The 26,691-nt window shown below is 40.9% G+C and overlaps 1 protein-coding gene across 2 annotated transcripts in view; it reads right to left on the bottom strand.

Annotated features, from left to right (window-relative positions):
• mctp1 (multiple C2 domains, transmembrane 1) overlaps positions 1–26,124 on the bottom strand; it is a 337,656-nt gene extending 311,532 nt beyond the window's left edge. Inside the window, exon 1 of one of the 2 annotated variants that reach the window (XM_031899650.1) lies at positions 24,883–26,124. In XM_031899650.1, coding sequence (XP_031755510.1) covers positions 24,883–25,473 — 591 coding nt within the window. In that variant the 5' untranslated portion in view covers positions 25,474–26,124. The remainder of the gene's footprint in view (positions 1–24,882) is intronic. The other variant, XM_031899658.1, reaches the window with a different exon arrangement.
• Positions 26,125–26,691: the final 567 nt, after the last annotated feature.

The following is a 26,691-nucleotide window of genomic DNA, read 5'->3' as shown; positions in this document are numbered from 1 at the left end:
TTATTTATATAATGTAAGTGAAGTTTATTTTGCTTAACATACACAACAGGAAAGAATTTCAAATTATTTATTAGGGTGACAGGTCTCCTTTAAAGTAAGACTTGACGAGTAAACAACCCGAGCATTAAACTATTGGCCAGTTTAACAGTCTAATTTGCATTTTATTGACATTAATATTTCGTAGGAGCAACCCATTTCTAAGGCTACAAAAACAAGAACTGAAAGTCACATTCCTTACTGTGTTCTGCAACATTCCAGATATCAGTTTTGTTGACTACTGACTGTAAGGGAGATGGATTGCTGTCAGTACTATGTGTATGCAAAGTATGAAGCATCGGGGAAAAACAATTCTGCTGAATAATGGTGGCCATACACATTACTATTATGATCTTTCCTGCAGGTACAAACAAAACAATTCTACTCCTGTCTGATGATTCAGTGCTAAATGCTCCCGATCAGCAAGACGACCGATAACCAAGACCTTTGCCGATATCGGTCGCCTCATCTCCCGCCATTCACACACCAAATATTGTACAAATACGATAATATTGGTGCATGTATGGCCACCGTTAGTCACATTTCTGAGTTAATATGACTTGTACTTACAGATACAAATATATAAAAATATGATAAAGGGAGCTATGTAGCCTTATTCTAAAATCTCCTCATGTTCCTTGAAGATATAAAAGCATTACATAATCCATACAGAACGGGATAAAAATGGGAGTGGAAGAAATTGTCGGGCCTGCACAGAGCATGGCTTCAACTCAAATCAACAACTATGGGATAAACTGTAAAGCTGACAACCAACATCAGTGCACAACTGTAACAATTCTCTTGTAGCTAAAGCAAATCCCATAAAAAAATTGTTCCATATCACGTTCCTATTAAAGGGATAGTTCACACTTTTGATGCAAATCAAAGCTTTAAGTTCTTTGTTCACAATTATTACCCAATAATTACAAAACAGAGCAATAAATTAGATTATACTTAGCTTTAATGAATCAATTTACATTGACAGTTGAACCTGTAAATGCCAATTTGCTGGGTAAACAGGCTCAAAAGGATATTAAGCTTGGATCAACAAAGAACATCTACACAGAGCAGGGCCAAAGCTGAACAGCGCCCAAGGAAAGCCCCCGCTGACATCCCCTATTCCACTGCCCACTCCACAGCTTACCTCTCTAAACTTGGCAACTTGTTGCAACTTTAACTTCTCTCATTGTGCATAAAACTCATCCATCACTATTTACCAATGCTGACATGCCGGCCTGGAGTGAGAAGATGCAGAAAAAGTGAGTGCCCCCAACCATTGCGCCCTAGGAACTTGTCCCTTTTGCTACCCTTAGTTCTAGCCCTGCATCCAATAACTGAAGATATCCAAGTTAACAAAAGACATTTTCAAGGAAAAATACCCCAAAGCGGAGGTTTATTCCCAATAAAAAAAAAGGTTTACATCACTATTTGGTAGCACCTATGTGAACTGGCAGCCTATAGAAGCCTCTCTTTGGCAATTACACTGGGTTTTATGCAACCAAAACTTGCCTCCAAGCCAGGAATTCAAAAATAAGCACCTGCTTTAAGGCCCCTGGGAGCAACATCCAAGGGGTTGGTGAGCAACATGTTGCCCCTGAGCCACTGGTTGGGGATCACTGACATATAGGGTGAAGGGCGAAATGGTCACACTGTTAAAGGGTTGGGTCACCTTTGAGTTAACTTTTACTATGTTACAGAATGGCTAATTCTAAGAAACTTTTCAGATGACCTTCATTTTTACTTTTTTATAGTTTTTAAATGATATGCCTTCATCTTCTGACTCCTACCAGCTTTTAAATTGTCACTGACTTCTATCTTAAGGAATGTTCTGTAAAGCTACAAATTTGTTGTTATTGCTACTTTTATTACTCATATTTCTATTTGGGCCCTCTCTTTTCATATTCAAGTCTCTCATTCAAATCAATGCATGGTTGCTAGGGTAATTTGACCCTAGCAACCAGATTGCTAAAACTGCAAACTGGAAAGATGCTGAACAAAAAGCTTAAATAACTCAAAAACAGCAAATAATAAAAAATGAAAAGCAACTGCAATTTGTCTTGGAATATCTTTCTCTACATACTAAAAGATATATATTAAAGGTGAACAACCCCTTTAAGGTAAAGTAAGGTAATAGGTGGTGAAGTGGAGATATGCAAAAAGGAGGATACAAATACAGTAGAATGGTGAAGATTAGACAAACTACATATAAAAGGAAAATAGGAATGTGAATGAAGAAGGAAGGAGTTGTTTGTGCTTTCCAGGGATGTCTAGTGAATCCCCACTGTATAAAGCTGGCCATACATGTACTGATAAAATCGCACGATTTTCAGACTGTGTGTGGGTTCTGAATTATCATCCCTATAATTTTCGCACCATGATGATCAGTCATTTTGTCAATCAGCCAGGTTAGAAAAATCATAACAATAAAATCTGTGCATGTATTATGTACCAGACAATATTTTTGGGGTCCTACAATGGAAGTCACTTTGGTACAATTGGTGTCTGCCAACTATTTCATGTTCAAAACATCCTCTGATTTGTATCTTAAGGGCTTTATCCTACAATTTAATCCTGTGTTTATACGTACAACCGATATCCGAACTTCAGAAGAAGACTAAAATCTGAACGTGTACGGCCACCTTAAGTGTGCCACTGTGAGTATAAATCTGCTGGGTTACAGGCTGTAGCCATAAATAAAATAATGTCTGTATATATCAAATAAAGAAATAAAGGAACTTGCTTAGCCATAATAAGGTTCATAAGTTGAAGGTAGTGAAAAAGCAAGTTATTATTAAAGTTACATAGTTTGCTAAAGGGCACCTGTCACCCTGAAATTGTTCCCCCCACCAGAGGTGACCGCTAATAAAGCCCACACTCCTGTTGGGGGAAACAATAGTTATTTTAAAAAAAAGCCCCTGCCACTGCTAGGCAACCTCTGGTGGAGGAAATAATTTCAAGGTGACAGTTGCCCTTTAAGTATAAAAAAGTGCAAATCCCTTGAGTTTAACTAGCAAACAAATCCCACAGCAAACCAGCCATCATATGTCAATTGCCTAAAATAGGCTATAGGCAATATTGATGATTGGATGTGTTACGGTTATCATAACTATACAAATGGTCACTTTTGCTAGAAACTCACAGCCCTTCTTAACGCCAATCATAACGTTATTATTGTCATATTGTGCTCATTCTGCCCTCTCTAAGGTACATCTTTGTCATGCTATAGAATTCTCAGTCATCTCCTGTAGGATAAATCATTCATTCCCTGAATGAAAATGGTTTCTGTTCTCTGAATATTCAAGTTGTATGTCCCTGATGAAGTGCTTGTTGACCAATACCTACAATGAAACATGGTAGCATCATTCTGTGGGGCTGCGATTCATCAGCATGGACTGGGAATCTTGTAGAGTGTGAAAGTGGGAATCTGTGAGCTGTAATATTTAAATATAGGTATAGGATCTATTATCTGGAATTTGATTCACTAAACCTTAAGTCTACTAAAAATCATGTAAACATAAACCCAATAGGATTTGACTCCAATAAGGATTAATTATATATTAACTGGAACTATTACAAGGTACAGGTATCGGACCCCTTATCCGAAAACCCATTATCCAGAAAGTTCCGAATTAGGGAAAGGCCATCTCCCATAGACTCCATTTTAATAAAATAATTCACATTTTTAAAAATGATTTCCTTTTCCCTGTAATAATAAAACAGTACCTTGTACTTGATCCCAACTAAGATACATTTAATCTTTATTGGAGGCAAAACAATCCTATTGGGTTTAATTACTGTTTAAATAATGTTTTTAGCAGACTTTAGGTAGGAGATCCAACTTACGGAAAGATCCCTTATCCGGAAAACCCCAGGTCCCGAGCATTCTGGATAATGGGTCTCATACCTGTACTGTTATATTTCTACAAAGGAAAAAGAAATAGTTTTTAAAAAATAGAATGATTTGCTTAAATTGGAGTCTATAGGAGATGGTCTTCCTGTAATTTGGAGCTTTCTGGATAACAGGTTTCTGGATAAGGGATCCCATACCTGTACTGAAGTGCAAAGAGTTGCCTGTTTAACCTGAATAAGTCTGCAAAAATGCATCCCAATCACTCCCAAACAGTGCAACGTTGGTTAATACTAGCATAAAATGCAGCTCTACAAAAATTTAAAGCTGAATTTCATATTTTATGTAAAGCAGCATTTGATGTTTTCTATTTTCCTTAAGATGCTTTTCTATCATAAACCAACATCACATAAAAACACATTTCAGTTTATTGCTTTGAATAAAAACAAGGGAGAATTGCTCGAGGGTCTGAATACTTTTGGCAGGTACTATACTTCTTCAATCAAAGAAACACATCATTTATTTATTTTTCACAATTACCTACATAGCTCTAGTGCAGATATTTTGCCTGCTGCCCGGTTGACATCTACCCAGGATCATGTTAAAACTGCTGTCCAGTATGAAAAATACTTGCATTTAAATATGCTCTCCATTCTGCAATGGTAACGTCCAGAGACTAGTGGGGGATATATTAAACGGCAATACATTTTCCCAGGAACAGTAACCCATAGCAACCAATTAGATATTTCATGGGCAAACATAGGGGCAGATTTTCAAAGTGTGAAATTAAAGCTCACTACAGAAAAACTCGCGTATTTATAAAATGGTAAACTCTAACTTTTACCCATTGATAAATATACTTCTGAAAACCCCACAACAATGAATTGAATGTGAGTTTTTCTAGTGAGCTCTAATATTACACTTTTATGCATAGAGGCTTATTTATCAAAATTTGTATTTATGTTTTATATTTTTGTGTTTTTCCTACTTTAAAAAAAAAAAAGCAACTATTAAAAGAAAAATTAAAAGAACCGTAAAAAAAAACTGAATACCTTGAATTTGTAATTTTTGTGTCATTTTTAATGGGTCACTCGAATTGACTAAATAGTTAAATTTTTTGCCTAGCGCAGCTTCCATTGACCTCTACATGTCCTTAATAAATATTGACAATTTGCATTTTTAACCATGATTTTTACAGCAAAAAACTGGAATTGCAGGGAAAAAAAATATAAAAGTTGGTAGATCAGCCCTTTAGTTTCTTTTATTTCCTAAACCCATTAGAGTCTAGGTCAGCATCTACTGGGAACCTGTCCTAAAAAACTGTCCAGATATAGTTCTTGATAAATAGGTTTATTTGCCGTAGGTAAACGTAAGCGGTATGTTGCGGTGCAATGTGCAATCACGCATCTTTATTCTGCTGTGTACAACAGTGAGTCATTTTATCTTTTCTTCCTCTTCTTCTATCCCTGGGCTTTATGTCTAAATGACAGCAGTTTGTCTCTTTTATCGAGTGAAGGTCTGGACAAAATAAAGTAGCACAAAAGGGATACAACAGCAATATGTTGTTCTCTGATGCTCATCTAAGCAAACAATAGGAATTTGCTTAGCTATTACTTTCCTTATGATTCACAAGTAAAAAATGAAAGAAATAAAACTGTTGGGGTTGGGTATACTGTGTTTTGATTTCTCCTGAGAATAAACTGTTTAATTCAGATTCCATTTTACAGAAAGAATAAATGAAACAGTAGAATAAACAACAGATTGAATTCACCCTGAGTGTGTCACGTCTGTCTGGTGGGAATCAGGATATTATCAGGAATTCCTCAGGCTACTTGTCAATAAATATCATGTATAATCAGAATCTGTAGGATAATGTACTATTGGGAAATGAAATACCGTACACACACACACACACACACATATATACATACACTAGCAACACCCAGGTGTATTTTACCAGATTAAGCTTATATTCAGGTATAGCAATAAAAAAAAAAATACCCACACTTTAAAGTGTCTTTATAGGTCTGTAGGCTAGGGTCGCCTAAGAACTGCTTTATCTAATGCTCTTTATAGTATATGAACTAGGTATATCCAACCTGCAGCTTTCAAAACTTTTAAATGGATTGTTCGACATTAAATCAACTTTAAATATGATGTAGAGAGTGATATCTAAAATAATTTGCAATTGGTCTTTGTTTTTTATGTGTGGTTTTTGAGTTATTTTTATTTTTTTATTATGTATGTTTTTTTAATTATTTAGGTTTTTGTTAGAATTTCAGTAGCTACCTGGTTGCTAGGGTTCATATTACCCTATCAACTAAGCAGTGGTGTGAGTTTAAGACTGGAGTATGAATGGAAGATGCCTTAAAAGAACAAAAAGTAATTAAAAAATAACAGTAACAATAAAACTGTAGCCTCACAGAGCAATCAGTTTTGGCTGGTGGGGTCAGTGACCCCCATCTGAAAGCTGGAAAGAGTCAGAAGAAAAAGGCAAATAATTTAAAAACTATAAAAATAAAAAAGAAGACCAATTGAAATGTTGCTAAGAATTGCTTATTGTATAACTTAAATGTGAACCACCCATTCCAGTTTGGAACTCTCTTTTAATTACACTTGGAAGGGGTCCTTCACTTTTTTCTCCAGGTGGACAACTGAGCCTTTCCAGTCTTGTCCTCATATATAACCACACTCTTAGTTTATTAGCCATGCCCCTGGATTTCGTCTTAGATCTGGTGATGTAACTAAAAATTACTGAGCCCCTTTAGCCAACAAAAATTGTAAGGCATAATGTTTGCATTATTCAGGAGCCCCGAACTCTTGAGCCCCACAACAGCTATAGGATAAGTTGTCCTGCACATTAATTCTGTATGAAACTCTGTCCCTGTAATGTAACACTGTTCATTTGACAACTAATTCCTCATGCTGATGTTTTCCTGGAGCCTAGAAGTTCAAGTTCCAGTTCCACCAATAGAATACTTAAGAGGGTATCTCTCAATGACACTGTGGACTCCAGTTGCAGACACATAATGCATAGGGTCCCTTGGCTTTATTAGTATTTGTTAGCCAAAAAAAACATTAAGTTGCAGGGCACATACCAGTAAGGAATAGAATACTCTGCAGAAGAATCTGATGTAGGTATCAGTGAGAAGAACAATATTGGCCCAAACATTCTAATATGTCAACTAAAAAGAGGACTAATCTTACCCACCTACTCCTTACCAGCTCAGTGTGCCTCCTTTACCTCTTGCTTCTTTTTACCGGTGTTTGTTTCAGCTTTCTTGGCTGGAAAAACATTTTCCAGTTACATTTTCAGTAAGTACAGCAGATAAGCTCTACCAAATGCCTTCAAATACAATCTTGCTAATCTGGGTTCCAAGATGTTAAAAAAAAAAATTATTGAACTCTCATTTGCTCAGTAAAGTGACCTTTTCCCAAAGATTAAGGTAACAACTTGTGCATTGATTTCCTGTCAATGGGCTTTCACTATATGGAAATATAGACAGTTTTCATTCAACGGAGGAAAAAGGATTTGTAACCATGTGTGCACCATATCCCAAGCAGCTATTTGGTATGGTATATGCTGTAATATTAATGTGTGTTCCCACACACTGAAAGACAAATATACTGAGTATAATGCACTAAGACAGTCATTCGATGAGCAACATATGGGCAATGAGACAGTACATAAACTGTGTTCTGCCCACAATTTCAAGATTTTTTTTACTAATTAGTATTTGAACTCATTCCTGAAACTGTTGTTTTGAACTGTTAAGTTTCATTTCAGTTTTATTTTATTATAGCAATTTTGATCTCATGATAACCCCATAGTTGCTGAGAAGCTTCAGATTTGCTTGTTAAGCTAATAATGTACACCGTTTATCTGTGTAGCTGAGGGAGAGTCCTGGGTCAATGCTGAATCATCAACTATTACAAGATAAGAGTGGTGTCTGCAAGCTTTAGCAATGCGGGGCTGAAAGGTAGGTCAGGCTAGATATAGGATTAGGGGGCAGGACATTGCTCATCATACATTGTTGTAGAATATTCCTGCCTATGTAATAATCTCCACAGCCACAGGCTCTGCAGCACTGGCTGAAATCTGCTGTGAACCAACTGCCCAAGTAAACACTTCTCAAATACAGGTTTAAATACCCCAAGGCAGTCAGCATAACTGGCCAGAATAGTGGCAAACATACAGACCAGATGGCTTCCCACATTACAAATGTATCTATTTTATTTCAAACATTTTGCATTTTTTGGGTGGGAGGAGATCTTCCAGCAAATATATAATTATACTCTTTAAATATGCCACTTACGTCTGAACACGATTATTAATAAGTAATGATATAACGTCCCTGTGCTGCCAGCCATTGACAAGGTACCTGAGATTCTATTTAATAAAATATGGATCTGAGTAGGAAACAGTTTCCTGTGCTATCAACTCATAAGGTATCCAATGAGAGTTTGCTGGATAACATAGGATGGGGGGTATTTACAATGAAAATGGGGGGGATTCTGCAATGAAAGCACCTGGCAAAATACTGGGCAAAAGGAAGGACACAGGTGGGGTTTTTCAGAAAAGTGAGGTTATTTTTTGGATTTCACTTTTAGTGACGCTGCTTATTCCCAAGTTGCCCCCTGGGGTGTTATAAAGAGATATGGTGCATACATTTTTTGTGCTTCATACTACTAACACACTCCGTATTCTCAAAGTTTATCAAAATGTAGATCAGATGCAAATTGGCACAGTTTGGAAGTGAGCTGGTATGTTATTGCTTCTGGGCCCTGAAATGCTCCCTGACAGAAGAAACAAATAGAATATATGAATGTCTTCCATATACAAATTTGATTCTTGGTATTGTTACGTGATCCAGCAAGAGACAGTCCTTTTCCATGATATTCCATTACAAACAAGTTTATGAAGCTAATGTATCAATTTGTGCACACGAGAGACTTTTTGTAGTGATTGTGTTTTCTAGCATACTAATTGTTGAAAAAAAGGGCAAGTGCAAACAAAAATGGAATAGTTGCAACCCCATTTCATTACTCTGCTTTTGGGGAGCAAGTAGGGGGAGTTTTGGGGGGCACAATGGTGTAGCCTTAGTACATGGCTTTATTCTCCTTTCATAAAGTAGAAAAAAAAAACAAACTTTGAAAATTTGATGCTTGAATGCATTAGATACACTTCTCTTTAACTATTATAGAATCTTGCCAGGTTGCTGTTGTTTGAATTTGCAATTCATCTACATTCAAAGTTTTATAGAACTTTATTTAATTTAAAGAAAAACTATACCCCCGGAATGAATACTTAAGCTACAGAAAGTTTATATTTTATTAAGTGGCCTACTAACTGCATGGTTCCTAGGGTAATTTGGACCTTGGAAACCAGATTGCTGAAATTGCAAACTGGAAAGCTGCTAAATAAACAGGAAAATATAAATAATAATAATCAAAAACCATAAATAATAAAAAAAACAATTGCATATTGCCTCAAAATATCCTTATCTACATCATACTAAAAGTAAAAGGTAAAGGTTTAAAAGTTAAAAAAAGTAATGATATAATGTCCCTGTGCTGCCAACCATTCACAAGGTACCTGCATTATGTTTGTTTAGTGAGAGTCTATTTAAAGAAATATGGAGTAGGAAACAGTTTACTTTGCTATCAGCACATAAGGTATCCAATGAGAGTTTGCTGGATAACATAGGCTGGGGGGATTCACATGAGGTGTGGCAGCTAGGTGGGAAGAATGTTTTTATCGTTAAAACACCCATGTGTGTATGAATGTTTAACAGAGAGTGTGACTGTGCCAGTGTGAATCTCTTCCACTTCTGTAACTGTGTTATGTACAATCTAAACCAGGGTAATGATTTCATGATATACACTGTACAGTAGCTACTAGCAGTACATAAGTGCACACATCTGATATACAGTATAACTCTCTATGTATAAAGGAGAAACAAAATAGAAACAGATCATTTTCTGTTATTAAAAGAAGTGTTAAAGCCTGACCAAAATGCAAGAACAAACAGCAAGTATCTATGACTCTGATAATGAATCTCCTTCTGTCTATTTGGCAGTCTCCCAATACTCATGTCACTTGCAGTTCTGTGTATTCAGAAGATAGAATTCTCACACATACAGCAATGCTGAGCGTAGCATGAACCCTTTTGTTATGCTGGTCATTGTGGCTCATGTAACATTTCTCAACAACATGGATACTGAGGGAAAGTGGACAAGTCTAAGGGACTTCCAGCATTGGATTGTCCTGAGGATGTAGAAGCTATAGTTAAACATTTAAAGAAACAGCAAAAGTGTGAGCTGGTAAATTAGCATTTTACTTCTGCCTTGTGAACTTGGATTTTTATTGTTATTGGATGACAGTGGCATAACTAGCTGTTGCTGGGCCCTACTGTGAAAAAACTTTGGAGGGGCCCCTTGCACACAGCAACCCTATGTCAGCTTGCTTGTCCGATGTGGCGGGCACACAAATTATGAGAAATCATGAGAAAATGGTTGCCTGGGGGGGGAGCATTTCTGTGCAGCAAACCCTGCAGTACAGGCCCCCCTGTCCCATAACTCGACCAGGGGTTTGCTTCCTCTACAGCAGGAGTCCCCAACCTTTCTTACTTGTGAGCCACAGTCAAATGTAAAAGGACTTGGAGAGCAACACAAGCATCATAAAAGTTCATGGAGGTGCCAAATAAGGCCTGTGATTGGCTATTAGGCAGCCTCTATGCACACTATCAGCTTATAGAAGGATTTATTTGGTAGTAAATCTTGTTTTTATTCAACCAAAACTTGCCCCCAAGTCAGGAATTCAAAAATAACTCCCTGGTTTGGGGGCACTGGGAGCAACATCCAAGCGGTTGGTGAGTAAAATGTTGCCCCCGAGCCACTGGTTGGGGATCACTGCTCTACAGTTTCGCACCTTCTGTGTGACATAGTAAGGTTAGGCCTGTAGTGTTTTTTCAGTTAAAGTGGTGATTGTATGTCAGCATGTAGGCACCTATGCACATGTCATATAGGGTTAACACCTGTCTGATATTTTGCTGACCGAGCCAGTAAAACACCAGCCAAGGCTGAGGCTGGTATAACAAATTTACTGGAACTTTACATTCTGGTAAATTTTAATTTCTAGTAGTTCCACCCCTGGCTTTCCTCCTCTGTTACACTTCTGTCCCCCTCAACACCTCTATAACCCTGTCTACTCATCAAATTGTGGTTCATTTGCCTCATCTTTCATGGTTCAACATGTAAGGGGGTGAAAAGGGTGTTAGTTTAATTTTAGGGTAATTTCTAGCTGTGGCCACAAGGTGGAGCTAGTGGGTCGTGTAAAAAGGTTCTAGTTGTAATTACAATATAGGGGCCTCTAGAGGGAGCTAGAGGGAGTTAGTGAGTGTTGGGAAAGTCCAAGAGGGAGTAGTTGAAAAGGGTATAAAAGGAGGGGAGTGGCAGAGAAAGGAGAATGCGACATGGGAAACAGGCACAGGTAGGAAGTCATCTGACCGGCAGAAGGGACTAAAACAGGAAGAGGTAGGCAAACTAGCTAGTGAGGGTCTAGCTTGTGTTATAGCACACTGTAATGGTGTGAGGAAGCCCAGGTTAGTGAGAATGGGCAGCTAAAAAGCCCCACCCAGGAGTGAGTGGGAGTAGCTTCCCAGCAGATACCCCGCCAGTCAGGGTTGAAGTGGATAGTGAGGGTGTAGGAAAGCCTTCTGGGATTCGGCAAGTAGTGGCAAACAGTGTTGGACTTCCACTGCAGAGCACCTGGCAAGGCTGGTGTTTTGGGCTAAGCCCTGTAAAGGGGGGAGTGTTGACTGGACCCCTATGAAGGCACTGGAGGCTGATGGTGAGAGTGGCAGGGAACACTGGAGGGACCAGAAAGTGAACTTGCCTGGGGAAAAGATTTTACAACCTGACTGTTACACTAATCTGGCATGGGTAACTGTAAACTGTATCCTGTTGTGTTATGATCTGTGTGCCTGTGGTTGAAGAACAAGGGCTCTATTGGTGTGCACTTTGGTGAAGAAAGAAATAAAGTGTTGATTGTTACAACTCCCAGCACTCTTTGTGTTTCCTGGTGTAGGTGACGTGATTAAAGGTTAATTACTGCTTACAAACACCCTTATATCACTGATCTACCTCATGGCCTTGCTCAGCCCCTTTTCCCTACCTAACCAAATGGTGGTAACTCTAATGCCATATTACCCTTTATGTATACAGTGCTGACATGCTACATGCACTTATAAACATTGTTTATTCTTCACATCCATCCCTGCACCAGAAGAGCTTACAATCTCTGTTCCTTATTAGACATGGGAAGAATATACAGTGCCATGGTAGAACACATTATACCCTTCATTTTAATTGAAATGTATATCAGATGCTTCCATTAAGCTTGTTCCATCTGTACCTTATATCTGAAGGTTAGGAAAAGGCAGCTTTCTTCCAGGCAAAAATGGTTTTCATGCCTGGCACCTACTCAGGTACAATATATTTAAATCATATATAACGTTATGCACAAAACAATCCTACATACACTATTAAATTAAGGTTATTTTGCTTTATACGCCCATGTTTAATAATTTTATTATCTTATTGTTTCTTTGTGTGTGGTTCCTTACCTAACAGTTTCTTCCTTCTGCTAACAGCTCAGCCATGCTGTTTGCCAGAAATGCATTGCTAAATGCTGACACACACCGGAATCAGCCAGTTAGGCCAAGGGAAATCTGTCATTGACTCACAGCATGAGGAGTTGTTTGGCTGAGGAGCTCACAAAAATTACAGCCTGCTGGAGGTTACCGTGGATGTTTTATATCCCAAGGGGCTAAAGAATACCTATCTAGGTGGCCATACACCAAGGGGCACATTTACTAACCCACGAACGGGTCGAAATGAGTCCGATTGCGTTTTTTTCGTAGTGAACGGTATTTTGCGATTTTTTCGTATTTTTGCGATTTTTTTGGCTTCTTTACAAATTTTTCGTTACCAATACGATTTTTGCGTAAAAACGCGAGTTTTTCGTAGCCATTACGAAAGTTGCGTAAAAAGTTGCGCTTTTTCGTAGCGTTAAAACTTACGCGAAAAGTTGCGCCTTTTTCGTAGCGTTAAAACTTAAATGGTGCAAAGTTTCGCGTAAGTTTTAACGCTACGAAAAAAGCGCAACTTTTTGCGCAAGTTTTAACGCTACGAAAAATCGCCAGATTTTACGCAACTTTCGTAATGGCTACGAAAAACTCGCGTTTTTACGCAAAAATCGTATTGGTAACGAAAAATTCGTAAAGAAGCCGAAAAAATCGCAACAAATACGAAAAAGTCGCAAAATGTTCGTTTTCAAGTCGGAACTTTTCCAATTCGGGTCGGATTCGTGGGTTAGTAAATCAGCCCCCAAGAATACCTATCTAGGTGACCATACACCGCTCACTCTTGCATGGTACCCAACCAAACAGCACATACCATACAAGGGGCCATACATGGTAGGATCATCTTTCTTTTGTTCCCTTTGTTCTGATGACTAAATTATCCAATCAATACAAAATAAAGCAACTGTAGCTCCTCTGCCAATACATTTTTCTACTTGCTCAGTGTACAAACAGATATATATGGTAAAAAGTAACTGGTCGGGATTGTTGGGCCAGCTATTGCCAGCTTAAAGGGATGCTTGTGTGATTTTTATGGTGTACTTTTTATTTCTAAATTACAGTTTACACTATACCATTTGAAATGTTATTCTTAAACCAACAAATGTATTGTTCTTTAAGTTGTAATATTGGTGTGTAAGTGCCATCTCAGTGCATTGTGCCTGAGTCTGAGCTTTCAGAAGGAGCCAGCGCTACACCTTGGAACTGCTTTCAGGTAACCTATTGTTTCTCCTACTCCCATGTTATTGGAGGAGTCCCAAGCCGGGCTTGGATTTCTTACTTTTGAGTGCTATTCTGTTATCTAATGGGAGATGCTATCTTGCTTCCCATTGTTTTGCTGATCGGTTGCTGGGAGGAAGGGGGGGCGATATCACTCCAACTTGCAGCACAGCAGTAAAGTGTGACTGAAGTTTATCAGAGCACAGGTCACATGGCTGTAGCACCCTGGGAAATGAAGAATATGGCTAGCCCCATTTGAAGGGCTTTTCGGGAGATTAGTTGCCCACAGAAGCAGAAATTTATCGCCTGCGACTAATCTCCCCATGGGACATTAACCTAAAGGGGAACTCAGGATTCTGTACTAAAATTTGTTAAAGAGCCCCACACAACACAGAAACCCCTAATATACCTATCACAAAAAGTATGAAGAAATACAATTTGTATATGCTGAAATCCAGCTGCAAAACAGTTCTCTTTTCTTTGTGCCTTTTTTGAAATCCTGATAGGGGAGAAGGGACTATTAGAAATTGTAACAACAGGCAGCATGCAGGAACTACCTAACCCACAATGCATTGCACTGTGACGTTCCTTTCCTTTTTGCAATCACTTGTGCAGAGGAATGGGGGGTTTCGAGGATACAGGCTGAAGGCAGGCTGAGGACAGGCGACTACTGTTACATTTTTTTTGAGGCTCAAAGTAGCCAGCCAGATCAGCAGAACAGGGGGCTGGGCTTAGGTAACTGTTCCAAACCATATTATTACATTAAAAATCATGAAAGGGCTGCATATTTTTTAATTCATGTATTATACAAAGTTGCTTGAAATTATGTTTACTTTTCAAAAAGTTTAAACTGTGTTTGGGTGGAGTTCCCCTTTAATGAATCGGTCTGAAGTGTGACACATGCGTGACACTTTCCTTTCACGGAATGCGTGACTTGCACCGGCTCAGGGCCTTTGTATAGTGATCCTTTTCAAATACTAGGTGGCGAGGGCTCTGCAGAACTCACAAATAAATCATACAATATATATATATATATATATATATATATATAAACACCTGTAAGAAATAAAGAATGGATATTTGTGAAGCATTTTCATGAAGCAATCACTCCAGTTCTGTGCATTTATTTTTTTTTTCATTTTTTTGTAAAATAATGAAAGCCTTCCTTGAAGGAACCTATTAGTAACACATTTCTCCTCCTTAATGATGGTTCTTAAAATATAAAACAGAACATTTTATGCATTTATTCTCAGTGCATAATTTAATAACGGTGCATAATTTAAAGCTTCAATTTGAATTTCCTTTCAAGGTAAAATACAATTTTACCATCATCTCTGAATGAACAAGAAAACATTTTGCTCATGACATGGGTTATGCATAATGATGGATTCTACACAGGACTTTTGTCCAAGCTATTACTGTGCTCTGCCTGTACATTGCCCTGCAGAGCAGCCCAGTACTTTCTTTTCCCTACAACATCGTTTTTGCTTATTGTTTTACTTTGGAATTTGTTTTTTATATCTTGCGCCAAACTTTGTGAACAAGACAGTATTTCATAGGCCTTGCTTGTACTGGTATGGGACCTGTTATCCAGAATGCTCGGGACCTGGGCTGGGCTGGGTGGGTGTTCATGCTTTAACACTACTGTAAATGATTTAAACATTAAATAAACTCAATCGAATTGTTTAAGAATTAATTATATGTTAGTTGGGATCAAGTACAATGTAAAGTTTCATTATTACAGAGAAAAAGGAAATCAGTTTTTAAGATTTAAATTATTTGATTTAAATGGATTATATGGAAGATGGCTTTTCCCTAATTCAGAGCTTTCTGGTTTCCGGGTAACAGATCTCATACCTGTTGAAAGTGGGGCCGGTACTACAAACTTACTGGCAATGTAGTTGCCAGTAAATTTGTAGTTCCCTGTTGTTCTACTCCCAGCCTGCCAAATCACCACTCCCAGCCCAACCTACCCACCAAACCCCCAATTGATCTGCCCCTTTTTAATTGCTGTCTCACCTTTAGGTCACCACCCATTGGTGCTGCCCCTCTCCTCTGTCCTGACCCTATCTACTTTGTGTTCTTAGGGCTCTGGCACACGGGGAGATTAGACGCCCGCAATCTCCACTAATCTGCTGAAATCGCCTGCGCAGCGTGTGCCATCCCACCGGCGACTTGCATTTTCGCTGGTGGGATGGCAATCCGGGGAGATTAGTCGCCTGTGACAGGGGAGATTTGTTGCGGGGGCGTCTAATCTCCCCGTGTGCCAGAGCCCTAAGAACACAAAGTAGATAGGGTCAGGACAGAGGAGAGGGGCAGCACCAATGGGTGGTGACCTAAAGGTGAGACAGCAATTAAAAAGGGGCAGATCAATTGGGGGTTTGGTGGGTAGGTTGGGCTGGGAGTGGTGATTTGGCAGGCTGGGAGTAGAACAACAGGGAACTACAAATTTACTGGCAACTACATTGCCAGTAAGTTTGTAGTACCGGCCCCACTTTCAACAGGTATGAGATCTGTTACCCGGAAACCAGAAAGCTCTGAATTAGGGAAAAGCCATCTTCCATATAATCCATTTAAATTTCACGGGCAACTAATCTCCCCGGATTGCCATCCCGCCGGCGAAAATGTAAGTCGCCGGTGGTATGGCACCGCGAGGCACTCGCGAGGCATTTTCGGTGATCTGCTGAAATCGCCTGCTCAGCGTGTGCCATCCCACCGGCGACTTACATTTTCGCTGGTGGGATGGCAATCCGGGGAGATTTGTCGCGGGCAACTAATCTTCCCGTGTGCCAGAGCCCTTACAAGCAATGTAAAAACAAATCACCAGTCCCTCTGTATAAATAAAACCCTTACCCCAGCCTGTTAGGCTCTAAGATATAAAACACAGATACAAATACAGAAGCTTCTCCATGGACTGCTTTTTTTTTTTTGCTTGTAAGAACAGAAAAAAAATGTAAGAATGTAACTTAACTTTCAGTGTCAAGTTACAAAAACCATACATATGTCCTAATTACAATAATAGGTATTATAAGTGTGTAATTATAACTCATTTTAAAATAAAAAGTGAGACAGTGAACTATATCTTTCATTAGTTTCATTAAAATGTAAAAGAAAATGTTATTATTTTCTAACAACTGGGTGCAATATATAGAGCACTATAATAGCCCCACTCCAATATTTACCTGCATAACAAATTAAGTATCTCTACCAGGGTGTGAATGCTCCAAATCTAAATGTGTGAATAACTTCCTGCTGCTAGTTATCAGCATTGTGATTTGGATGGCACAGTTCTTTCCTAGAATGCCCCCCTGGGTAAATATCACTGCAGCATCTGTCACGGCCACCTACCTCAGCATCAACTCATTTTCCTTCTCTGTGGCATTTGTCTAATTACACAATCAATACAATAAAAAATGTGTTGAATTCATGTTGAAGAAACAAGTGACACATGAAACTTCTGCCTCGGGGTATAATGATTCTGAAATAGCAATGCGCATTATCAGCTCACTGGGTTTATATCTAATGGAGGGGGTTAAAGAACTGAGATTCAAGTGAGCACTGCCCATATACTAGAAATAAACCAGTGTGTTTGTATAATATTTCTGGCCCCTCTTTATCTTTGTTTGTATTTGGTTTGTCTATCTTTTCTGTACCTTAACAAATGATATGCTCTCAGTCTCACTTGTCACTCAGTATAACTAACAGCCTTTGTATTCTTCATCCTGACTGTTACATCCTTATTAACAAGCCTGGAGTGGAGCACTAGCTATTAATACTCCTGTTTGTGCTTTTCCAGTGCAGGGATATGCAGGTCAGGAAGGTTTTCTGCACACAGTGAGCAAAGGTTTACTTGAGGCTCTGCTATATGCTAGATATGGGTGATATGGGTAAAGCCAGGACCATATCTTTGAAGGGTTTTTAGAGAGGGGATAAGAAAGCTTGAACCTGAGCTTCAAATCACTTTCTATAATAAAGTCCATACCACCTAAGTTTAAGCAATTAGCAGTGAGTTAGTGGAGTCTGCTGAAGATCAATGGCCATATCTAGGAATGTGAACATGTGGCTTGGCCTTAACAAGACACCATTTTTGTTTGAGAAGGTTGGGATATATGCAGAGTATGGCACACCTATAAGGGCTCATTTGCTTTGGCAGAAATTCCACCCCTTTGAGCCTTTACATGTAGCACTTGTGCCTCTGCCCCACTGTTAGTGAGCCTTGCAGTGACTTGAACAAGCATTAAGAACACGGCTTCCTAGCACATTCTTTCCCTGGGTACTCCTGTCTGCAACCGGGGGTGGCAAGTTGCATTGTGGGCCAAAACCATAATGGTTTCCAGATTACCAGAACTAATCAAGCTTTACATACGCCACAGTCACAGTATATTGGAACAATTACCTGAGGTTTCAGATACATGTCAGAGAAGAAATGAAAGAGAAGATCCTGGGAAATAGCATATCTAGTGATAATTTGGGTGCCTTGCACTGCAATTAACTGAGAAGTTGCTCAATCTGACACTGGCCTACAAGAAATTTAAAGTGATACTGACATTTGCCTATGAAAATCAATAGGAAGGCATCAGTATTACTTAAAATGACTAGGCACAATGTCCTTTTTGCTAAATATTTACTGCATCAAACACAACAACATCTTTTATGGTCCCTCAGCCAGGACAGTGGTTGTGTCAATCATACTCACCAGCCTCACCATAACTGTAGGTATCACAGGGCTGGGGCATCTTAGTGCATAGAGCTACAACCCCCGGTGGCATTCTTGTGCCCCATAGTGATATTATATTTACACCGACTGGGGTTGTAAATGCCCCAAGTCTACCTATAAGTGTATTTAGATTGTATTAAACCTTATAGAAGAAACTATACATAGAAAACCAAAGCAAAGTGAGCATTAAAATATTTATAGTTTTATTAGTCACAGCCAAGTCTTTCTGAATGAAAGTCATTCAGGTGAATACCTGACTAATACATTTCAGCATCACCCACTACTGTGGGCTGATCCCTTGTTCTTTCCTGGGCCGATTCAGTTTTGCTTCTTATTTAGGAATATCTCATATGCTAGAGCGTTGGGACTTTGCACTCGAGTGCTCAGTCATTCTGGGCTAACACTGTAATATCGAAGGAAGAAAATCAGAAAATAATCTCTATTTCTTTTGCCTTTAATAAAGCCAGTTTATAAAGTTTTCACTTGATCGGATCTGGATAACGGGATTTGATTTTTTAATGGATAAATGAAAACACAGTGAAATTATAAAGCAAAGCAACAATGGTCAGACCATACCCATTAGAGTTCTAAATAAACCTCTTTAGATCCCAGAAGCTCAAATCTATATAACGATACACAGAACATATTTACACAGCACTTCTACTCTGCAAAAGTTACAAATGCAGCACATAACAATTGATGCTCTAAATCAATCCAAGGCTTTTTTAACCCAGGCTGCTTAGGGTTTCCAAAGACAACTTCTTTTGGCATAAAGAGAAACAAATATCCAAATATATCACATAAAGCAGCCCATATTGGTGGTTATGTAATAAAAGGCAAAATATATTTCTCATCAAAAAAAGTATTTATATGTAAAAGTGCTTTAAATACTACCCCCATATGTAATAAAAAGCATATGCCCAGGAGGAATAACCCATAGCAACCAATCAGCAGGCAGCATTTGCTAGTCACTTTTATAGCAAAGATCTTATTGGTTGCTATAGGTTACTACACCTGGGCAAAAAAGTTAGTGCTATATAAATATCACATGTACAATTGTGCCTTCTTCTATAAATACAAATATTTTGTGGCAGAATATTTGCTGCCACAGAACTGTCTGTCTGTCTGATCCTGCTCATAGCCCTTACTTAGAAAATATGATGGCTCATTTGTGGTCAGGCACAGTGTGCAAAGTGCACAAAAAAGGCACAGTTGGCCATTTTACACACTTCTGGGTGACATTTTATAGCCACAGGCCTCTTTGGCTTTCTTCCCTAATTATCATACTCTCTGGGTACAATTTACCAGGGGGAGGCTGAGAGTATTATCTTTGGAATGAGACAAGAGGGGTAATAATTAAATGTAAAAAAGTACAAAACATGGTCAATTGCATACATTTTTTTCCACGTTTAACCCTGCCTAAGTAGCGCCTTATTCAGATGTGTAAATTGAGGACTGCTGGCAGCATAGGCTGCCATGGAGCCCTGTACTTACTACCAGCCCTATGGCGAGCCTGCTGGTGCTAGGTGCAAAGCATAGGCCCAAGAAACAAGTGCTTTTTAAATGAGCACACTTTTGTGTAAAAGTCATGCACAGATAGGTGAGGAAAGAAAAGCCTGTTTGCTCTTATTTGTATTCTGAAAGGCAACAGAGTTCTACTATCATTCTGAGCACACACAAACGTTTCCCCTTCACTAGAAGTTCTGGCAGATGTCTATTTGATTAATTAAAACAAAGGGAATTTCCTGAGCTCAAAGAACAGTTACTGTTATTTCTTCTCTTGATCTGTGAAGGCAACAACATGACATATGGCTCTAACATTACTGCTGAAACACTTTCTCATAAACTCATAATCATAAAGAAAAATAAAACTGAAATTAGAAATGTTTCTAATATAGTTAGTTAGGCAAAAATGTAATCTATAAAGGCTGGAGTGAGTGGATGTCTATCATTATAGCCAGAACATTACTTACAGCTTTCAGCAGTTTGTGAGCATGCAGGTCAGATTCAAGCGTTTAGGGAAAAGACACATGGAGCTAATAAGTAGTAGCTACTTGTCACAGCTACTAAATGCCAGAAAATACCCTGCCATAGTACTGAGAATTGCCTCTGCTAAAACACACATAGAGACAATTATCAGTAAATGGTCAGCATTGTCTATTCCTGTAGCCATGACAAGTAGCTGCTACTAGTAGCTCTTCACCCTTATCATTAGATAGGGGTTGAATTCTTATTGTATCTACCTACATATCTGACAAATTAGCCCTGAACGTTAGTGGAGGAATGCTTGCAGGAAATGGAATAGTCACAGGAAAGATCCTAATTGTAACATGTATGGCCACCTTAAGGGCTCTAGCACATGGGGAGACTAGTCGCCTGCGACAAATCTCCCTTGTCGCGGACAACTAATCTCCCCGAAATGCCATCCCACCGGCGAGAATGTAAATCGCCGGTGGGATGGCATACGCAGAGCTGCGATTTTCCCCGAAATCGCGGAAGTTGCCTTGAGAGGAAACTTCCACGATTTCGAGGAAAATTGCGGAGCTGCGTATGCCATCCCACTGGCGATTTACATTCTTGCCCGTGGGATGGAAGTTCGGGGAGATTAGTTCCCCGCGACATGGGAGATTTGTCGCGGGCGACTAATCTCCCCGTGTGCCAGAGCCCTAAGATAGGTTGTGGACCTCTGCCATAGGCAGTCACTATATATTGGGCTGGGGGGGGCTTTTTGGGCCTCGGTGGTACTTGAAATGCAGGACTTGTTTTCAGGGATGTATTTTGGTCCAGTGCTGCCCTAGGCAATGGCATAGACAAGCATACATGTGACATCACTTGCACCCATGGCACATCACAAGCTATACTCCTACCCCCAACCCCTCACCTCTGGTATCAGATTTCTTGGGAATCCAATCCAGTGGCAGCAGGAGACTGTGGCAGAAACTTTTCAAGATATGCAGCCTTTTCATATTCATTTAATTTAATAATATGATTTGGAACAGTTACCTAAGCCTGGCCCCCTGTTCTGCTAATCTGGCTGGCTACTTTGAGACTAAAAAAAACAGTAGTCGACTGTCCTCAGCCTACCTTCAGCCTGCATCCTCCCAATCCCACAATTCCCTGCACACATGATGTCAATAAGTAAAGGAACATCACAGTGCAATGCATTGTGGGTTATGTTGTTCCTGCATGCTGTCTGCAAGCTGTGGAGAAATTGCTACAATTTGTAACATCAGTGTTTTTGTTCCTCTTCCCCTGTCAGGGTAACAAATGATGGGGAAAGGGAAGAACTGTTTTGTAGCAGAGTGGTATTTAGTCATACTTTTTAAAGCAATAGATTACAGTGATAGTTATATCTGTGTTGTGTGGGGCTCTTCAGCATATTTTAATTAAATATTAGAATTATGCTTACTTGTATTTGTTACACAATTTACTGTTTTTTATCTTTTCCTCTTTAAGTAACATTTGCCTAAATAAAAACTTGCATACATCGTCTTGTTGATAGGTACCCCCTGCTGCTTTGCCATATTCCATGCAGCATTTTGCTTTCCCAACATTTGCCTTAAAACCTTGGTGCTGCTGCATTCAACAAGTCCCACTGCTCACACTGTAGCCACATGACCCCAGGGTCCCAAAGGGAAGTACAAATGTGGGCATGAAGCATGACCCCAGTTCCTATTTACTGTCTGTCACGCTGAAATAGAAACACAAAGTGATATTACCAGAAAGAAAGAATCACTTTCATTAAATCCCTATGATACCAATTACTATAAAGAGTCAGGAGAGCAAATATCCCCATCAAACATCAATAAAGCATTTCAATAGGCGCAGGGAGCTGTCACACAATGTATATGTCAATCTACTAATCTTCATGAGAAAACCTCCTCCTGGGGATAAATAGGTCATAAAATTGTCCAAGTGAAATACATTTTACTAGAACCAATAAATATGATTACGCTCAGCCAACTGCTACTCCAAGGATCAATAACAGAATGATCAGTCTCCTGGATCTCTTTGACTTCCAGTTATTTTGTTGGGACTTAAATGATCCTTTCTGTTTCTAATAAAGATGACTTAAAAGGGACAATTATACCTTTTATTCAACTGTGGTTTATATTCAACTAATATCCAAGAAACTTAATCAAGTGGGAACAACCATACTGTTTATCCCAGTGACAGGTTAAATCACTCCAATAGAAGACGTCAGATGTTCATGGAAAATGGCAGCTTGCTTAGCTGGGCCAAATAAATGCTGTTTGTATGTGCCATAGGAAGAAAGACACTACTACCTGACTTGCCCATAAGCCATTATTCCCTAAATGTATGCCTAGGTCACTAGAATACAGGCTGGTAATAAGAAAACACAATTTTATCACCTCCGTAGGATGAACCCATCACAAGTTATTTGGTCTCAATTTCTGGTATGTTTGTGATTTTACTTTTAGACATGGAATCAATGTTCCCTCCAAGCTATGTGTTCATGTGTGCACACACAAATTTTAAGGCCAGCGCGACAAAATGTGCACGCAAGTTTAAAATATGCGCAAAAAAGAAAAATGTTATGGACGTAGCCAAAAAGGAGTTCAAGGCAACATTGTATGGAATGCCCTGGGCACTTATAAGCTCAAGCATACCACACATTGGATGGGAAGGTACGATAGGGATGCAAACCTATGCTTCTGTAGGGGTTTACCATACTGCAGTTTAACAAGAATACACTACCTTGGGATGAATTTGAGAAAAGGGAGAACATATCTTAGATGGAATATGACATACATTGATACATCCAACGTATCCAATGTAGCTATTGCATTCTAATCTGCAGTACAGGAAATGTGTAGAACGATGCACCTAAAATACACTACCGGTATATGGCCAAAAGTATTGGGACACATTATATGGCAAATAGTGATGAGTGGGTGAGAAAAACTCAACCCGCACCCAGCCCTAACCTGCCTGCTACCAACCCGAACCCTACCTGACCCAGCTTCTTCCACCCTGCCCCCACCGATAATGTCAGAAAAGAGGCGGGGCAGAGGAACACTTATAAATCTGGAAACCGCAGTCCGGTAGTGTAAGGTCGCAGGTGGAAGAGCTCAACCCGCCTGTAACCCGCAAATGGTGCACCAAGGTTGGCCCAAACCTGCCTGACCTGTGGGCATCGGGGCGGCACTCACATCACTAAATCAAATTGCAAAACTCACTGTTGAGTTTCCATCTATCTCTGGAAACAACATAAACACAAGAACTTAGTCCTTTTATGGGTGAGCCATTGGACCTTGAAGGGGATGAAAATGGGTTTTGTAAAATGATGAATTGTTCTTCCCATGTAGCATTCTAGCAGACTAGTTTGGATTGGGCGGATGACCGGTGAAATTACCTGAATGAATTTGTAATGCCAAACTAAACATTGGTGGAGGGGGGACAGTGGTCAGGGTATGGTTTTCCTGGTTTAGCCAGGGTCCTTGATTTTTGTAAATGCTACAGCATACAATTATATAATTTTATGCTTCCTTCGTTTGAGCAATAGTTTGAGGAAGGCCATTCCCTGTTTAGAATGATCATGGCTGCATGCACAGAGGGAGATCTGTACAGATTCAGTTTGCAGAGCCGGGAGTGGAAGAACTTAATTGGCTGGCACAGAGCCCTGACCTCAACTCAACTTAACACCAGGGGGATGAAGTGTAACACAAGGAGCAAGCTCAGCCTATCACTCAGCATCCGTGCCGACCTCACTAGGGGCAGGACTGGAGCAAATCCCCACAATATTCCAGCATCTAGCGGTGATGGTTATAATACCAAGTGTCAGGCCAACTTTATATTAAGAATAAGATGTTGGACGGGCAGATATCTGCATACTTTTGCCTATATAGTGAAACTAGGCAGAGCAGAGCAAACTGCAGAAGCAATATCTATCATTTGTGCATTTAATGTCAGTGGTTATAAAAACTGTGACCACTGCCTTCTGTGACCAACTTCCTGAATGTATTAGAGATACCCATTCGTTTTGTGCCATGATATTCCTTATTCCATATGAAAACCTCATGTGTTTTTAAATTTAAGGGGTATATGGAACCTGTACTCCATTTTTATATAAGATGTGTTACTCTATGAGAGGGTCTCTCTCTGCTACTCCTTAAAATGACTGCTATCTCTGCTTTGAGAGGATGAGACTGACTAGGGAAATGGACATTTGCCCTCCAATGAACTCTAGATCCATTACAGATATACAGAGTTAAACAGCAGCTGGAGGGCAGCAGGTGAGTGTGGCTAACCCCACTACAATGCTGTGGGAAATGGCATTAAAAGGAGAATATTGATGGAATACCCCAAGACTTCCCTGTAAGCTAAGGGGATCCCTGACCCAAGGTTATACTCCTACTAGGGCCCTGTCCCACAGCTACTGCGCCTGTCGCACTCACCGTGTGGCCGCACGGCTTGCTCTGTGCCAGGTCGCTGTCCTTGGTGCTGAGGGGCTGCAGTTGGTGCAGACAGTCGGTCCCGGGCAGAGAGGAGCTCTTCTGGTGGGACAGACGGTGCCCCTTCCCGGCTGTAGGAGAGGCGGAGAGCCCGGACTTGTGCTGCCCGTCTCCATCCTTGTCCCTGACCTGCTGCGAGCCCCGATTTTGCGGCAGAAGGTGATCTTTGAGGCGGCGAAGGGCAGATCCAGGCTCCGGGGTGCCGGTGATGCTGCCGGGGCTGCTGCAGGGGGCGCTGGGCTGCACAGATTCCGAGCAGCAGAGGTTCGGCTGGGAAGAGGAGAAGACCCGGTCCAACATCTGCTTCCTCCCCTTCAGTCCGCTCCAGCGGATCATGCCGGGAACCATCTCCTCAAGCATCGGTGCCGGGGCTGCCAAATCCTCCCTCCGTGCCGGCTGCGGGGAATGACACGGTGTCCCTGCACTGCGGCGCTCGCCTCCTGCCTTCCCGCTGCTCCTACGTGCCTTCCCAAGGCTCTTCCACAGCCGGCTCTGGAGGGAGGAAGGGGGGCTCTGCTCCGGCACCTGCTCCATCGCCCTCCTCCTCCTCCTCCCCGCTGAGCTGCCGGGCTGGCGGCACCGGGAGGGAAAGCAACAGGAGGAGAAGCACTTTGGGGGCTTCAGCCCAGGACGAGGCGCCGGATGGGGGCGTGAGGGGAGGAGAAGGGACCCACAGCCCGGGGGTGCGGTACCTCTGGAACTCTCCTGCCCGGCTCCGAGTGAGCCCAGTCGGTCAGTTGTTATCGGTCCCTCGGCAATGTCACAGGCTGAGTTCCCCTGGCGCAGTATTAGCCCAGGCGCAGAGCCAGGCGCTAGGTGCCCTGATAGTAACAACACTTATCGGCGCTCCCCCTCGGTACCTGAGTGCCCGCATTCTCCCATCACCTCCCGCTCACTCACTTTCTTGTCGGTCCCACAGTTTGTTCCCATCAGCCTCACTGATGTCCCGGGGCTCCCCGTCTCCCCGCCCCCTGGAGCAGGGAATTCAGCTCTGATAGAGCCGCCACAGCAGCGGGAAAGGCTCCGTGTGTTGGGCTCCCCATGCCCAGGGCTCCCTCCCACCCTGACCCCCACCCTGACCCCTGCAGGGGAGCCAAGTGCAATTCACCTGGGCCCAGCAATGGCACCGCCGGCCGCTCAGACAACCCCGCAGATAGGCACATACAGTAAAGTACAAACAGTTTCAGCCTGCGGAGCTACTGCCAATGAATGAGCAAATCGGCCCCGCCCAATAACTCACATGGCCACAGAGCTCACAGGAATTCCATGTTACTTTCCCTTTATGCGGCAGGGAGCTCAGTGTAGGGAAGGCAGGGGAACCAACACCTACTGCTAAGGTGGGAACATGTCGGACTGGCACACCAGGAAAACTCCCTGTGGGCCCAGGTGTCACTTACTTCTAACTATTTGGCCTGTTTTATGGTCATTCCCTATTTCTTTATGGGAACAAGAAAGCTTGATAGATAGAATAGAGCATAGTGTGTAGAGAAAAGAGACTAGGAGAATAAAGAGTTTGAGGGAGGAATTAAAGTTCTGGCCCATTGTCCAGGGATTTGTGGTGGGCCCCTGCCATCTCAGTCCGACACTGGGTGGGAACTTTAGGGGCAACCACATTATTCCTGTACCCTCCCCATCTTTGGAGGAGCTGTGTTACAGGAAAGGCTTCCCCTATCATTAATGGAGCAACACTGCTCCAACCGTGCATCTCCTGTAACACTGGTACTGTGTCTGCTCCCCAGCAACCCCCCTACC

The sequence above is a fragment of the Xenopus tropicalis genome, chromosome 1, assembly GCF_000004195.4.
Source record: "Xenopus tropicalis strain Nigerian chromosome 1, UCB_Xtro_10.0, whole genome shotgun sequence".
Taxonomy (NCBI): Eukaryota; Metazoa; Chordata; class Amphibia; order Anura; family Pipidae; genus Xenopus; species Xenopus tropicalis.
The sequence above is the reverse complement of the archived record's forward strand: the minus strand, read 5'-3'. Positions and strand labels throughout refer to the sequence as shown.